Source organism: Pelodiscus sinensis, chromosome 5, assembly GCF_049634645.1.
Source record: "Pelodiscus sinensis isolate JC-2024 chromosome 5, ASM4963464v1, whole genome shotgun sequence".
Lineage (NCBI taxonomy): Eukaryota > Metazoa > Chordata > Testudines > Trionychidae > Pelodiscus > Pelodiscus sinensis.
The window spans coordinates 28,861,423-28,879,576 of NC_134715.1; the positions used below are offsets into that span (position 1 = coordinate 28,861,423).

The 18,154-nt window shown below is 41.2% G+C and overlaps 1 protein-coding gene across 1 annotated transcript in view; it reads right to left on the reverse strand.

Moving 5' to 3' along the window:
• The window catches only part of COL25A1 (collagen type XXV alpha 1 chain), a 195,500-nt gene that overhangs the window by 18,467 nt on the left and 158,879 nt on the right, over window positions 1–18,154 (reverse strand). The window contains exons 28-32 of the mRNA XM_075929187.1: window positions 17,854–17,880; window positions 16,272–16,352; window positions 14,600–14,635; window positions 13,389–13,442; window positions 2,109–2,162 (exon numbers count right to left, since the gene is read on the reverse strand). Coding sequence (XP_075785302.1) covers window positions 2,109–2,162; window positions 13,389–13,442; window positions 14,600–14,635; window positions 16,272–16,352; window positions 17,854–17,880 — 252 coding nt within the window. The remainder of the gene's footprint in view (window positions 1–2,108; window positions 2,163–13,388; window positions 13,443–14,599; window positions 14,636–16,271; window positions 16,353–17,853; window positions 17,881–18,154) is intronic.

The window sequence follows — 18,154 nt, forward strand, 5'->3', positions numbered from 1 at the left end:
TGTCACAGAGATTTTTAGTACACAGAAAGAGCTGAAAGCACTCCCTACCCATTGGTCTTTTCCTGCTCCAGACAAAGTCTATGGAAGTTTTGCCATTGACTTGTCCAAGCAGGATTAGGTGCACTGACTTCAGTGGGAGTTGAGGGCACTCAGCTCTTCAGAGGATCAGACCCACAGCATGCATCTAAAGCCTCATCCTGACACCATGTCTGTTAAGGAATGCACTGAAGTCATGCCAGGTCACCAATCCCAAAGCCATGGTTTTATATACTTCCTTATCACTAATTTATTTCATTTCTCCAAGGCTCAGACACAACAGTAGGGACAGCTGTGCTAGATAATACACAGGGAAAATGGAGGTAGGTTCTGTCACAGAATGGCTGTATCTTTAAGAATTGAGCTTCACTTGTGATGCACTGCCTAGCTTCCAACTGAGACTAATCCACTCAGGATGAGGTAATTTTAAAAGCCAGCAAGTGGTTCAATTGAGGGTAGAGTGTTCCCAGGAATGAGGAGGCTCCAGCAGATAACCGCTTGGTGAAAGAATTAACGGGAGCTTGTTGATTCTTGTGGGAGGCCCTGGAGTGGAGTTTGACTGGCAGGAAGTGATCTACAGAGAATAAGTAGGATCCTGCAGAAGACCCTGGATTAGAGGGAAGGGACAATTGGCGATGGAGAGGCATAACCATGGGGGCCGAAGGCATTTAAGCTATAAGGAGTAGCTCTGTGGTTACAACAATCAGAAAAAGAACACAGGATAGGCCTAGCTGTCAGATCATCCCCATCTCTTGCCATGTTCTCTGTGCCCCCCCATAGGCAATTTTATGCCTGCAGTTTTGAGGGTACACATAACTTGTGTGAGAGATGTCACTTCAATATCGAAATTTGAGGGAGCTATTAGACAGCCACGGGACATTAATTGTAACTGCAAGCTGTGGACATAAAAAAAGGGAGGGCCCTTAGTCGCCACTGTAATTCACTTGACTTCATCTTTTGCACTTGTTGCAAACAGCAGAGAATCCTGATTTGTTCTCACTTTGCACAGGTATGAATCACTACACAAGGAGCAAGGAAGTGGAGAATCTGGCCCTGTATCTTCGGAGTTTTGTTGTGGGACTTTCCTTACTCCCCTGCCTTTAAGTTGCCTGCTTTGGTATATTTAGATCCAATTTCTCTCTCTTCTGGTAGCTGATCAAAAAATAAGTGCCAAAATACTATAAGGAAGCCAGTGATAGAAATGTAGCCGTGTTAGTCTGGTGTAGCTGAAGCAAAATACAGGACTATGTAGCACTTTAAAGACTAACAAGATGGTTTATTAGATGATGAGCTTTTGTGGGCCAGACCTACTTCCTCAGATGAAATAGTGGAAGAAAATTTTCTTCCACTATTTGATCTGAGGAAGTGGGTCTGGCCCACGAAAGCTCATCATCTAATAAACCATCTTGTTAGTCTTTAAAGTGCTACATAGTCCTGTATTTTGCTATAAGGAAGTCAGTGAGACTTCCAGGTCAAATTTGCAAACTTGAGAGGTTTGGATTAGTTTTAGGTCATGATCTGAATTTCTGAATATTTTACCAAAGCAAACCCAAACTATGAACCTTTTAAAGTTTTCCCATCCAGAACTCTCAGAAATGCAAAAAGCAAAATCTTCCACATGCAAACACCACAAAAATAGTAACAGCAAAATATCATCACATCAAAGAAATCTGAAGAAAACATTACAAAAATCACAAAAACTTCCATATCTACTCTCTGCCCTGAAATCTTTGCCAGTCTATTTTGGTGGTCTCAAGGCATCTAACAACATGTACCAACTACAGATAATTAAAATGGCGTGAGTTGCAGAATAAGGGACACTGTAACTCTAGATTTCCTCATTCTCGTTAGTTTGTTAGTTCCATTCTTTTACTTTTGCATAGATGTAAGTGTGTGCATGGACCTGCTTCAAGCACAGTGACTTGCATTTTTAGGGATTATTATCTGCCCTTACATCTTGCAACTAATTACACTGCTGGATGAAGAAGGGTCATAAAACACAGCAAAATTTAATCAAGGAGTGGTGAAAGTGCTGTACAACTTTGAATGTATACAAGTCCCATGCAACTTACAGGCAAACCGTATGGTCCTCTGGGTCCAGGGTCACCAATAGCTCCTTTTTCACCCTAGAAGAATAAGATTGAAAACACACATATGGTTCAATCAGCAAAGAGTATCTTTATGTGAAAAGGATCCCTTTTTCCCTCCCCTCAATAACAGAAGTCTACATATCTCTTATCCTTTGTCTGGATGACATCTGCCTATCTGATTTTCAGCAAACAGTCACATGAAAAAAAGATAGGGTTGCATATTCCTATATTCAAATATACCGACTGTGTCTCTTTCTGGGCAACTCAAGATAAGCCAGGTCAGCATGATAAATGACAACTGTAATAAAGGTAAACATCGTGTAATAATGTTATATTGTGTTGTTTGTGTAGTATCACAAACGTGTATAGTCATTAAACAGCCAGTGCAATGAGCTTCCAGCCAGTGTTATAAGCTTGTAAGAGCTGGAGCACTGGGTCCTCCATAGGAGACTAATACTGTAATGGAAGCTGTGGGTGTTCAGCACTTTGTATCAGGCTCTGGCTCAACAGCTGAGTTTTGCTAAGACGAACAGAAAAATGAGTGCCAGTTAGCTGCTCTTTCAGTTCCAGAAGCTAGAGATGCCTCTGCTCAGATATATTAAAAAAATTCTAACCCAGGGTGAGACAACCAGAAGTGAATCCTAAGTCAGGGGAAGAACAGTTTCCAAAGAGGAGTCATGTTAAAGCAACTATCCACATAAATTTTTACAAGCCAAGACAGAGGAAACATTTCCAGAATGAAATGAAATCTCTAGAAAACAAATGTAGGATTGGCATCAGTACTGGGCTTGGGTTTATTCAAGACAACTGACAGGAAAAAATAAAACACTTTTTAGATCAATTCACACACAGCTCTGCAGTGCTGCAGCTGCAAGACCTCTGGTGTTGATCTTGTTAAATCATGTGTGCTAAGCTCCTGGTGGGCAACAAAATGGGAGACTCCAAGAAACATCAAGTGTGATGCAGAAAGTAATGAAACATTTGCTTTCCAGGGAGTTCTTCCTTCTTACTAAGCACTGAACCACACAGCCTTTTGCTGGGACTGTGTTGCTGGCGGTGTTGTGTTTTGCATGAGACAAAAAAGAGAGGTTCTGGTCATATATGGTTTTCTAACCTGCTTATTTGACCATGTTCCCCCGGGAGTGTTGCTTGGATATCTTCTTTTTCTTTTCCTTACAAAGCATTAGTGTAATATTCCTGGCATGCAAAGCCACCGTGTGCTTTCCCAGAAGCTGCCACAGTTCAGTGGTAGATGAACTGTCTGCGTTTTAGTGAAAGGTGCTCTGAAAATCCAGAATCTTTATCAAGTTTATTAATGGAAAGGGTACATTTTAGAAATACAGACCAGAGATGTAGCTGTGTGTATTATCTTAGGGTGTCATGGCTAAATCATGTGCAACGCTCTGACAACGTACCACTTAAGTGTAAATTATTATGGCTGGGGCAGTAACAGCTGAAAAAAAATCTCAACCTCTTGTTTAACAATCCCCACAGCAAGGACTACATTAGGGGTCTGACATTTGATCAGGTTTAGATACTTTACATTTTTGATGAAGATGAAGATTTGATGAAGATTTTAACTCCTTATATGCGCCTCAGTCTGGATGAGACTAAGTATCGGATGAAGGTCTTTCTGTTCATCTCCCAACTGCTTCTGAGCAGGCAGCAAGACGAGACAACAGGCGGTACTGGAAGTAACAGCTGATTTACAAAAATAATCCCCTGGGACCTCCACACTTTCTGGCAGAAGAAGCTAAGAGATTTGCTCACCTCCTTATAGAACAACTACAACGTTCTTTGATCCATACTTGAGATTCATCAAGACTAGATGATGTCCTTTTGATCTAGACCATATGGAGGCCTCTCAAAATAAGCCTGTATCATTGTTACACATATGGTAGACATAAAAATACTGGCAAAGGGTTTGGCAAATCAGTTCAGGGAACTCAGACCATCTATTATACACAAAGATTGAACTGGATATATACCCTACACAGACTGTCTATCTTCAGTATGAAGCACCTGCAGAAAAGTGTTTGGAACACAGGCTCGTGCCATCAGTGGCTATGAATTAGGACAGAATAAGGGGAAGGGGTAGATTGTTGGGACCGCTGCCCTGAACAGTGAACTAAACCACTAGCTTCAGGGAAACAGACATTCACAGTCTAGTTTTAAGAAGCTCTTAATCTTTTATTTCCAGAGTCTTGCCAGGGCAAAAAGAACAAGGTATGGCTCTTCAGTGTTGTTTCTTGCCATTTTAGATCCAGTGTCCCGAATGATGCTGTTCTGTGTTGTATTAAAGTACTGCAGGAATAAGACTATATTTTGGTGTCTCCCTGGAACTTGTACACAAACTAGATGAGAGGCCACTCTACCAAGGAGAGTATTGAATGAAAAATGTGTTATCAGAAACACTAACATATTTTGAATGTCTATAATGGCAGAAGTTTTAGGAAAGCCACATGTTTGAAGTCCTGAAAAGAGCTTAGCTCAGAGACAAAACTGCCCCACAGGTGAGAATCCTGTGGAATTCATATTTCATTAAGCATTAATCTTTCAAAACTTTTTCAACAGACAAGAGACTGGAAAAATAGTTTTGCTAGCCCCAAGGAACATACAAAATACAACTACTCTAAGATGTTTGATTGTCCAGCAGAAAAAGAGGGTTAGCTGGTAAACAGACTATGTAGATTAAATGTTGTTAGTTCTTTCAGCCAGTCTTTATACCTAATATTTAACAATCAGCGCAATTTTTTGGTTAGATAAATTTTTAAAATATAAGTGGAGATGGGTTGAAAAACTCACACAGTGCCTGGTGAAATGGCAATGCTTGTTTTCAGTGGACTAATAAAAATCTGAATGTATATAGCACCTTTCATACCAGAATAGCAAAGTGTTTTAGTTGTCATAGCTCTTTTCTGACAAGAAGCATTACATACATATATAGCATATTGCACAAAGAGTTATCTTGAAAACCTCCTCATGGTCTTCTGAGAGTATTACATTCCATGTAATAGATAATAATAATTTGCAATGCTTACACAACATCTTGCATTTTTAAAGCGCTATTTTATCAATAATCATATAGGGTTATAAAGCAATTATCACCATATCAAGTTTTACAGATGGAGAAACTGACACAAAGACCAACAGACTCTACTCTGGTTTAAATAAGTGCAACTTTGACTGGAGGCAATGGGATTGTAGTCTCTTATAGCAAAACTGAATTGGGCCAAGAGAAGATAAATGTCATGACCAAGGTCACACAGTGAATTACTGTCAGAGACAGAATTAGAAATAAGGTTTCCTGTCTTGGAGTCCCCTGAACCAGTTCTTTAAACACACTGCCTCTCTCAATACATTTTTGTATGTAGGAGTATTCAATATACAAACGTTCCTTGGAATGTTTGCCACATTCCAAGGAATGGTAGAAGTTATTGTATCAAGTGACTCCATGACTGCCCAAAATTCTGCATATATAAAAATGATTCCATATAATGAAGGAACTAATACTTTTTAATTTGTTTTTTCTTACTCCCTGAAACACTTGAGTCCTAAATCTGCACTCCATTACAGTGTCTTGTAAAAAGCAAGATTATCTTTTCAACTTAAAAGTATATGTGCATTTACAATTTACTTTGTATGTTCAACTGACCCTCGGTAAACATTTCACCTTGAGAAATCTACTTACCCTTTCAATTTAACACTAGCTTCTGTTCTTGAAGAAAAGATTTAGCTATCAGCAGGGACAAAATTTGATCCAGTACTGTGATATCCAGCAGCCCTATTATGGGCTAGTGTTTGAAATTTAGAGGTTGACGTCCAAAGGTAAAATGTTTGCGCTCCTGATTTTGCATACAAAATCTCAATAAGTGATTTGCAAATTGTAATTATGCATGAAAATAGCAGACAGCACATTTGTTATATATTCCAATTTAAACAGTTAAAATATTTTTACAAAGGTTTAGGCACCCTGAGACATGACATAAATACCACAACAAAATCCCAACAGCATTAAATGATTATTCAAGCAGGAACTCTGTTGATCTATCACATACAAAAAGCTCCTTTCCACCCCCATCACTGAATTGATTAGTTCTATTTGGGTATGTCTACACTACAATGTTAGTTCGAACTAACGGACGTTAGTCCGAACTAACATTCATAGCCGCTACACTAGTGCTCCGCTAGTTCGAATTTGAATCGAACTAGCGGAGCGCTTAGTTCGAACTAGGAAAACCTCATTTTACGAGGATTAAGCCTAGTTCGAATTTACTAGTTCGAATTAAGGGGTGTGTAGCCCCTTAATTTGAACTAGTGAGAGGCTAGCCCTCCCCAGCTTTCCCTGGTGGCCACTCTGGCCAACACCAGGGAAACTCTATGCCCCCCTCCCGGCCCCGGACCCCTTAAAGGGGCACGGGCTGGCTACGGTGCCCGTGCCAGGTGCAAGCCTGCCAGCACCCAGCCAGCAGACCCTGCACCTGGCACGGCACAGAGCCACCCACCCGATGTCCCCCAGCCCACCCCCTCTTCCCGGGACCAGGCTGGCGGCTCCCGGGAGCTTGCCCTGGACCGCAAGAGGCGGGCACCTTCCTGGGCTAGTGCGGACATTGTGGACCTCGTCCACGATCTCCGCACTAGGCACAGGAAAGTGGCCGTCTAGGGCAGGAGAGCTGCCAGCCTGGCCACCCAGGAGCAGGTGTGCATGAAAATCAAGGGGGTCCACTGAGACCCCCGACCCTGAGCCTTGAGCTTACAATGGCCGTCCTGGGTCAGACCAAAGGTCCATCTAGCCCAGTAGCCTGTCTGCCGACAGCGACCAACCCTAGGGACCCTGGAGGGGATGGACCAAAGACAGTGACCAAGCCATTTGTCTCGTGCCATCCCTCTCCAGCCTTCCACAAACTTTGGGCAGGGACACCACTCCTACCCCCTCGCTAAGACTACTCCATGGACCCAACCTCCATGACTTGATCTCACTTCCCTTTAAACTCTGTTCTAGTTCTAGCCTTCACAGCCTCCTGCAGCAAGGAGTTCCACAGGTTAACTCTTTGCTTTGTCAAGAACAACTTTCTCCTACTAGTTTGAAGCCTGCTACCCATTCCTTTCCTTTGGTGTCCTCTAGTCCTTCTTTATGGGAACTCATGAAGAACTTTTCTGAATGCACCCTCTCCACCCAACCCCTGCTTTTAGAGACCTCTATCCTGTCCCCGCTCCATCTCCTCTTTTCTAAGCTGAACAGTCCCAGTCTCTGTAGCCTCTCTTCATCTGGGACCTGTTCCCAACCCCTGATCATGTTAGTTGCCCTCCCTTCTCCCAGCCTTTCTCTTCCCCTCTCCCACCTCCTTTTCCCAGTCTCCCCCAGTTTTGTTCAATAAAGACAGAGTCAATGTTGGAAGAAACGTTATCTTTATTTTGTACATCAATAAGAAGGGGGGCTAGGGAAGGGTAAGTGGAAGGAGGTGAGGGAGGAATGGGATACGAGCCCCCGATGGGGAGGACTGGGCTGGCTCTGCGGGCTTCTGGGGGTGGAAGCTCTCCTGCAGCCCCCCGATTGTCCCCTGTCCCCAGATGGCAGCCTGCGGCAAGTGCAGCCGGGCTGATGGCCGAGTGGTGTGATGTGCCCAGTGTGGGTACTCCGGGCACTCCAAGCCAGGACTGCTTTGCAAGCGGGGCACCCCTTAGAACTGTCTGTCCGGGGTGGGGGTCGGGACCCTTTAAGCGCAGCCCTCGGCTAGCCTGAGACAGCATCTCCACGCTCTAAGTCCTCCTCTGATGCCCTGCCGGCACTGCTTCCGGCCATCCTTAAGCCCTGTTCAGGGTCCACTCAATGTGGACTTGCTAGTTCGAATTAGCAAAACGCTAATTCGAACTAGTTTTTAGTTCTAGACGCGTTAGTTCGAATTAGCTTAGTTCGAATTAACTAATTCGAACTAAGTTAGTTCGAATTAGCGCTGTAGTGTAGACATACCCCAAGTTAGTTAGATAACCATAATGCATAGGAGCCTAATTATGGACCAGAATAATATTGTGCTGGAACCCTTACAAATGGAAAACAAAAACATTATTTATAATTTAAATTTAAGCTTTCTTTTTAAAAAAAGTTTGGCGTGGATACAGAGTTCCTGGTCCTCCACAATTACCAGACAAGACCAGGATGCATTGCAGCAAGGGACTTAATAAACTTAGGAACTTCTTGGTAAGGGAGTTCTTTAGGTGCTACTCAGTACATGGATTTTCATGTTTATGTCCTTACACTTATAGAGTGTATCTTTTAAAGAAGACTTGAGTACTGTAATCCCTAAACAAATATTCTATGGCCCTCAAGACCATTAAACCAAACTGAGTGGCAACATTAGCTACTGTACCTGATTTAGACTACAGTACATGTCTAGATCTTGTATATCACCACATATATTTTAAAAAATGAATCCTCAAGTCATGCAGATCTGTCTCGGATGAGCCACTGTTAAAGCTAATTGGATCCATGCCATACACTAAGCAATGACTTCAATATGGCAGGTCTGAAGTAGTGTTACCACTGCTGTTTGTTAGAAATCCAAACAGACAGAATTCTGGGTTTGCGACTCCTAAGAGGTTTTAGTCAGTATCAAGTATCATCTTTTGTTTTGCTGTACAAGTTTAAGGCAGTGCTAAGGTTGACAGACTCATAGGCTATGTCTAGACTGCAGGCTTCTTTCAAAAGAGGCTCTTTCGAAAGCATCTTTCGAAAGAGCCTCTTTCGAAAGATCGCGTCTAGACTGCAGGCGGATCTTTCGAAAGAGCAATCCGCTTTTTCGAAAGAGAGCACCCAGCGAGTCTGGATGCTCTCTTTCGAGGAAGCCCTATTTACATTGAAGAACGCCTTCTTTCGAAAGAGGAACTTTCGAAAGAAGGCGTTCTTCCTCATGAAACGAGGTTTACCGCCATCGAAAGAAAAGCCGCGTTCTTTCGAAATAATTTCGAAAGAACGCGGCTTGAGTCTGGACGCAGGGGAAGTTTTTTCGGGAAAAGACTACTTTTCCCGAAAAAACCCCTGAGTCTGGACACAGCCATTCTATTTAGACTGAAATTGATAGGAAAGTTCCTGTGGATTTTCAGTTGGAAAAAGCTCGGTGACATTTAAAAGCTTCCCTGATTTTGAGGAGACCTCCTCAACTCCTTTAAAATCCCTTTTCCTCAGGGGCAAGACTCAGCAGCGATAAATATGGAGCACTGAGCTTTTTGATATTGTGCATGTACACAATCAAATCATACTGTCTTCTTCTTTCTTCATTTTCTCCATCATTCTAGGCACACGAGACCATGACACTGACCAAAATCCTTTTCTATGAAACACGCAGAATGCAGGAGGTCTTACTAGTTTCTTCCTGATCTGTGATTGCAAAATACCCATTGCCCTGGATTCCTCTGTTTGGGTACGTCTAAACTACATGGCTCCGTCGACGGAGCCATGTAGATTTGTTTGTTTGGCAAAGTCAAATGAAGCCGCGATTTAAATGATTGCGGCTTCATTTAAATTTACATGGCTGCCGCACTTAGCCGACAAACAGCTGATCAGCTGTTTGTCCGCTCAGCGCGCTAGTCTGGACGCTCCCCTACCGACATCAAAGCCCTTTGTCGGCAGCCCCGGTAAACCTCATCCCACGAGGAATAACGGGGCTGCCGACAAAGGGCTTTGATGTCGGCAGGGGAGTGTCCAGACTAGCGCGCTGAGCGGACAAACAGCTGATCAGCTGTTTGTTGGCTCAGCGCGGCAGCCATGTAAATTTAAATGAAGTCGCGATCATTTAAATCGCGGCTTCATTTGACTTTGCCTATGTGTCTAATCTACATGCCTCTGACGACAGAGGCATGTAGCCTAGACACAGCCTTAGTGAATATCAGAAGCATCTCCTACAACCTAAGCAGATGAATATGTGGTCAGAATCATTTGAAAATTTCACTTCAAATTTTCCCTTTTGTACAGCTCTGTGGCTGCAGAGATTCACAAATAAAATATTGTGTTATATAAAGTGCCTAAAAAACAAGTGAGTGAAATGACAAGTAACTCTTGAAGTCTCAGAGGAGTAGCAGTGTTAGTCTGAATCTGCAAGAACAATGAGAAGTCCTTTGACACCTTATAGACTAACAGATTTATTGGAGCATAAGCTTTCGTGGACAAAGACCCACTTCGTCAGACGCATGTAGTGGAAACTCCAAAGGCAGGTATAAATATACAGGCATAAGAAAAGAGTTTCAATCAAGAGTAAGGCTAGATATAATGAGGTCAATTCAGTCTACACAAGAGATCCTCTTCCTGGACACTATAGTGCAAATAAATGATGGTCACCTAAACATCACCCTATACTGAAAACCTACGGACCGCTATGCCTACCTACATGCCTCTAGCTTCCATCCTCGACACACCACACGATCTATCGTTTACAGCCAAGCACTAAGGTTTAACCTTAGTGCATTTGCTGCAACCTTTCAGACAGAGACAAGCACCTACAAGATCTACACCAAGCATTCTTGAAACTACTGAGGAAGTGAGGAAACAGATCAACAGAGCTAGACGTGTACCCAGAAGTCTCCTGCTACAAGACAGACCCACCAAAGAAAATAACAGAACATCACTGGCCATCACCTACAGTCCTCAGCTAAAACCTCTCCACACATCATCAGCGATCTACAACCCGTCCTGGACAATGATCCCCCACTCTCACAAACCTTGGAAGGTAGGCCAGTCCTCACCCACAGACAATCCGCCAACCTGAAGCACATTCTCACCAGCAACTATACACCGCACCACAGTAACTCTAACTCTGGAACCAATCCCTGCAATAAACCTTGGTGCCGACTCTGCCCACATATCTACACCAGCGACATCATCACAGGACCTAACCACATCAGCCATACCATTACGGGCTCATTCGCCTGCACATCTACCAATGTAATATATGCCATCATGTGCCAGCAATGCCCCTCTGCCATATACATTGGCTAAACTAGACAGTCCCTACATAAAAGAATAAACAGACACAAATCAGATATCAGGAGCCTGGCAATACACAACCTGTAGGATTACACTTCAATCTCCCTGGACACACAGTAGCAGATTTAAAAGTAGCCATCCTGTAACAAAAAAACTTCAAGAGCAGACTTCAAAGAGAAACCGCAGAGCTACAGTTCACCTGCAAATTTGATACTATCATTTTAGGATTAAACAAAGACTGTGAATGGCTAGCCAACTACAAAAGCAGTTTCTCCTCTCCTGGTATTCACACCTCCACATCAGCTGGTAGAAGTGGGCCTCATCCTCCCTGACTGAATTGACCTCGTTATCTCTAGCCTTACTCTTGACTGGTACCCTTTTCTTATGCCTGTATATTTACACCTGCCTCTGGAATTTCCACCACATGCATCTGACGAAGTGGGTCTTTGCCCATGAAAGCTTAAGCTCCAATAAATCTGTTAGTCTATAAGGTGCCACAGGACTTCTCGTAACTCTTGAAGTAAATACTAAATTTGTTTTGTTCCAATTCCAGACTTCTTATTGGTAGTTATTGTTTGTAATGTGGTCATTGATGTAGTATGGCAAGAAGAAATGGTCACTCACACTGTCCAGGAATGCTCTTTGAGGTGCATGTTCCTAGAGGTGTGCCATTTTATGTGCGCTAGCAGTGTCTGTCTGGCATGTGCTTGAATGCTTTCCAGCCTCATCCCCTGCACCATTATTATACACCACTATGTGGGCAAACTATATTCAGTGCATTCTCTAGTGTGAAGCTCTGTAGCACAGAACTCCAAAGCAGCGGGGAAGGAAGGTGGGTAGTGGAGCAACTGTAGGGGACACACAACTTGAAGAACTGCAGTTACTGCACAGGCTGAGTAACCATTTCTTCTTCAAGTAATGCCCCTACAAGTGCTCCACTCTATGTGACTACTGAGCAGTTCCCCTGAAGGTAGAGGGGGCTTCAATGTCAAGTCCACTATAGAAGAAAGAACAGTGGTGTCAAATGCAACATTAGAAGCTGAGTCGTGACTTATTGTGTAGTGTTCTGTGAATGAAGATTTGTAGCAAGACTTAATTTAGTCAGATATTCACGTAGCAAGTCTTTCATTTGAGACTGCAGACCCATTCAATCTATCTGGGAGAAAGACAAACAATTCGGGAGTCTTTCAGAGGTTAGTCTAACCAGACAGGGTGTCAGGGATGTGCAGTAGTTCCTCTTTTTTTACCTAGGTGAGGGTTAGTATAGAAGACTGGAAGATGAATGGGTTGGTTAATATGGAATTCAGAGGAAACTTTAGGTAAAACTTTGGGGTAGGGTCACAATGTGGCCTTGTCCTTAACAATACTATGAAAGAGGGACATGCCATAATGGCCTGTATTTCCCCAATTCACTGTACCAGCGTGGAGGCTATCAGGAATGGCGTTTTTAAATTGAGAAGTGAGTAGATATCCATCAGTTCAAATGGTGGTTTCCTAAGGCATTTAAGCACCAGACTGAGATTCCAAACCAGAGTAGGATTTCCAAGCAGCACTGAGGTCATTGGTGGAACATGTCCGAGGACACACAAACAGACAAATCTTGTCCCATTTTGAGAGAATGTGTAGTGAGTAGATTTCTCTGCTGTGCAATAGTACTCTTTTTACCTTTTCTGAGCAAGTTGTATCTATCCTGTGAACCCTCTACCCACTATGAAGCACCTTGAGAGTTGGGTGAAGGATCTTTGTGCTTTCTTGGGAGAGGAAATGAGGTATGACATGGAGAGTGGTTGATGAGCAAATGGCAGTGTATTAGGATGACTCTGGATGTGTCTTTTATTTTAAGCAGCCCTCCACCACCAATGTTCCTTTGTGCCCCCTACAGACTGAAGACCTTTGCTTTAGGTCATACCCTCAGCAATGCCTGTGCAGGTATATTGTTGTCAATATCTTTGCCCTGTTTTAACTGAGTGGAAGTCAGTAAACAATTCTGCTGTGCTGAAGAAGGACTAGCATATAGCTCCTTCCCTCTCATCTCTGTTAGTGCAGCAGGGCTAACTGGGATGGGAGACAATAAACACTTATTTGAATAACTAAATTAAGCAGCTATGACTAAATACTTAGATCAGGATGAGTAAGAATGTGCTAATTTTACATTTTTCAGTTTAAAAATGCACTTTAAACTACATAAGAAAGTCTGACCCTTAAATAGACGAGGTATTATTTTGCTCAATTACATTTGTTGATCTTTTCTTCATAAGGAGAAATATCGATGAATGTATACTTACTCTATCTCCTTTAGGACCTGCTGGGCCATGTGGACCAATTGGACCATCCAGACCCTAAAAGATTAAACAAACAAGTAATGAAAAACAAATGCCCTGAAATCTTCTAGCAGTTCTTAACTTCAGGTTTATTCTAGTCAGGAACTGTCTTAGAATCAGTTCAGCTCCCACTGGTTGAAAATATGGTCTGGGATTTTCAAATCTTAATTATAATGAGAACCAGGCATCCAAATCCACTAGGTGGTTTGAAAATCCCATCTGTAAACTATTAGCTGTGATGTAGCTCATCTTTCATCTAATTGGTTTGTACTTTATTGCTTTAAGTGAAGAGATTTATGGAGGTTTTAAAATGTAGAGTGAATTTCTGCCACTAGGAGTTAAGGGTTATACTAAGGGTTGTGTAGATTAAATATAAGAGGCCATAATGATGAACGACAGGCTTAACAAAGCCTTTAAATACACCACTATGTTGTTCTTTCACTTTTCCCCTTCCTTCTTCATCATTATAAATGCCATAGCAGTTAACATTTGTTTTAAATATCAGAAGGCTCAAGGTAGAATTGTAGTAGTTTTGCACCAGTCACAGACTCCCTATTATCTAATCTTGTGAAATTAGTACAAAACCCATCAGGGCTTCAGATTATATATGGAACTCTAATCTTACCAAGTAGAATGAGCACTAGTGAAACCACTGCTTTTAAAAAAAAATTGGTTTCTAAGATCAGAATTGATGCTCGAAGCATTGCATGGTTTGCATCGCTGAAGTCAGAGGGAAAAGTGCAAGCAAAAGACAGGAAAAGGGAGATATACAGTATGCTTCAAGTGGCAGTTCTCTTTACTTGGAACTTGACAAAGCTACAATTTCCAAAGCCAATGTAAACCAAGGATGAACATAAAGCTCAGAAAGAAGTTAAGTATACTTGGATACACTGAGCTTTGTTCCCATTTTAACAGGTTTTCCTATACAGCTATACAAACTAGGCCAGTTCCAACCTAAATTTTTAATATATTTTTAGGATCCAGAGCTCCAAAAAATCCGGCACTAACTGCTCCCCTCTGGTAACCTGTACCAAGACTTTCTCCAGATTCAACATCATGTAAGTTGCTTTATAAATTTTGCCTCAGTCCATTTCAGCCACATATAAACGAGGCAAGTAAGACCACCGTGAAACACACAGACTCAGTAGCATGGCACAGGAATGCAAGGGACTCACCCGGGGTCCTGGCTTTCCGTCTAAGCCAGATGCTCCCTGTATGATTAGGTGGAAGCATGGATGATGGGTATAACATGAATGACAAGAATGTGATATTAGTAAATGGTGTTGATGAATAAACATAACTTAAACACAGAATATAAGCAGTTACAGGGTTCTGGAATGAGGATCACATTTCTACAACATGTTAGTTAAAAATTACATATAACACTAAGAGCCTGATTCTGATTTCAGTTACAGTGGTTTTAGATCGATGTAACCATATTGTTGTAATTAATAGATCTAATGGAATTACTTCTGATTTACACCAGTGTGCCAGAGATCAGAATGAGACTCTAGATTTATTAGTGCTACAAACATCAGACATTATGGTGTTTCTTGTGCTTTAATGTACAAATACTCAATTTATACATTAACTAGTAAGTTGTCTAATGTGAATTATAAAATAATGACAATACTGACTACTCTACTTTGCAATATAATTAAAATATACATTTTAACAATAATAAGTGTTTAAGATGAAGAAAATTGTGTTACATCACCAACAAAATCTTGGCACCCATTACAATGGTTTTATTCATTTTTCAGGAGCCCAAGAGACAATGAAGTTTCCTGGGTTTTTCTTTTTTTCCAGCAAATTACAATTGTAGCCAGTGTTCATGAACAATGAATTTAATTCCAGGCTGGAAGCACATAGAATGCATTGAACTTTCAGTTTAACATCCTTGGGGACTGGCTGACCCCTGGTGGATTTTATGTGAATAACATAAGACTGGTGTCCTGGAAACTATTTGCTGGATTATCAAAGGGACCTTGTCAACATGAAAGTGGTTAGTTTTATTGAGAGAAATAGAAATCTTGTTGGTAAAGGTGACATTCCTCAGAGTCTCTCTGCAAATCTTTAAAAACTTTTGACCAGACTTTTTTCTGGTCATTTTTAAATGCCGTTGTGTGCAAGAGGGGAAACAGATTGTCTAAGTGGAAAACAATGACATTGACTTTTCACAAAGTGCTCTAAAATGCACAAAGTAAACACACTAAAATATACTATTTTTCTTTTAATCACTTCCAGCTTTGCTGTCTCTTGTGACAAAATTTTCAAATGTAAATGTGATTGTTAAGATCAATCTACGCCAAGTACTTATAATGAGAACTGTTCGGAACAGTCCAAGGCAAAAGTAAAAATATCCAGCACCCCTGACTTCATGGGGAATGTTTTAAAATTCTATGGGCCAATTTCCAAGGTCTTCTCTCAGATTTACTCAGTCCTGACTCAGGCAAACCTGCCACTTTAGTGACACTTCTTCAAGGAGATATCACTGAGGATACATCAAAATTAATACACAACGTGTTTGATAAAACCATGGTTTTAAAGCAAACACCACACAACACTGAAATCACAACATGATTAATGTAATGGGGCTGACAGCATCCTCGTGAGGCCTTTAACACTATCCACTGACACGTGACAAAAAGAAACTGACAGCACTAAGTGTTACAGGATGTGACTCTGGACAATGGCACAGACTCTGGATACAACAAAACAAGGCTGATGTTCTGCTCCAACATGATAGAGATTTAGAAATGCTGTTGAGTAAACCAGAGTTGTTGGTTGAAAGTAGAGAGAAAAGTTTGTGATTTGCACTGAAATGGAATAGGTTTTTTTACTTACTGGAAGACCAAGGGGCCCTCTGTCACCCTTTTGACCTGGTTCACCTTTCAATCCTTTAAGACCATTTAACCCTGGTTCACCCTAAATGTAAAAGTATAAATGCCAATTTTTGGTGCTATAATGGGTATTTAAGCTGGGACAGAAGAGAGCCGGTCTCAGATGTAGCTGCAAATTCCAGTTTGAAATACCAGCATCAGGTACTATCGTATTGACCTGTGCTAAAATATGCAACAGAAAATCTCTGGTCATTTTAAATACAATTGTGTTTAATTGTAATGAAATAAGACATGAAACTCTGCTGTGCAAGACTTTCTTGAATCACTTCTATATAATTATTGAAATATTTGTCTGATGTGGGGTCAGTTGTAATTTTCCTGCTTTTCTTTTTAAGTTTCCTCTATGTCCACACATTTCTGCCACAGACTGATAATTCAAACTAAAGAAAAATCTCAGACAAGAATATTAGAAACTGCATTTTGTTCACATTAGTGATAATTGCAGTAAGATCTGCAGAAAGATGCATTTTGTGTGGAAATACATTCTCTTCCAATACCAAACTGGAATTTGCAATACAGTCTTATGTAAAGATACTTTAAACCTTTAAGCACACATCGTTAAACTGGAAAGTAAGAGGAGGAGTGTGTTGTACTGGGACAATGCATTTTTAGGGTCCATGATTCACTCATCTCACCAAAAATGGTATTTATACTTGAACAAAAGATATTACCTAAAGATTGCAATTATGAAGTTACATAGGCATCACTGTAATAAAATTGTGAAGTGAAAAATGGTGGACCTGGGATATGCGTGAAAACATCTTCATGCCATGTAAAACCACCACCACATGGTGTCTTTACAGAAAACTCAGGGTAGCTAAATGGAATTGCATAGGATTTTCTCTATGCCCAGGACTGTTCCCTATGCCTTGTTCCCATGGTTTCTCTTTGCTATACAAAAACCAAAGCATACAATAATTTAATCAAATTAGAACATGGTTTCTTTTAACCCTCCCAAAATCATCTACATGTTCAGGCCTCTGGGGTGTGTGTGCATGTGCACATGCTATGCAAAGGATGAAGGAGTGCCTGGGGTTGTACTCCAGTGGGGATAGTAGCAAGTGACATGAACTTGTGTTGGAAGGCATAGGAGATGGGAGAGGGAGCAGAGAAAAAGAAGATGTATCTGGAAACAAGTTTATCTCCTCCAGGTACAACACACTTATCCCCTGTGTTCTAAAGTGCAATTTAAGGCAATTGCAAAGCACTAATTAGAATAGTATGAAAATCTCACCAGGAAACAGGAGGATAGATACTTTTAATAGCAGTTCATAATCATCATTATAATAACCTAATCACATTTATGCTCCCGTGAAACACACACAAAAATCATTATATAAATAATTGCAATTAAAAAAAATTTAACTTTTACTTTAAATATCTGCTTAAAGGCTTAGGAGTATCAGAAATATTTAACAAATAAACGAGACAAAGGACACAACATAGCTGCATGCTTCATTATTATTAACAAAGAACATATCATGGCACATTACAGACTTAAAGAATCCAGGCAATTATTTATTTACCTTTGGGCCAGGCAGTCCATGGGGTCCCTGAAAATAAAGATTCAGTCTTTTATTGAAGAAAATAAAGGTTTTGCTGCCTTTTCTAGGTACAAGTTGCACCTGCATTTTTGTTGTCACAAAATAAATTGCGGGTGCCAATATAAGTAGTTGCACCTCTAAGTGCCTCATTGGGGGAACATAACAGGGAAACGTTTATACCCATAATTCCTTTTCCCACTGCCCAAGAACTTTGGGTTAGGATCCAAAATGCATGGCTGTGGCCAACTCTAATAGTCATGTTCTCTCATAGCACTTCACTTAA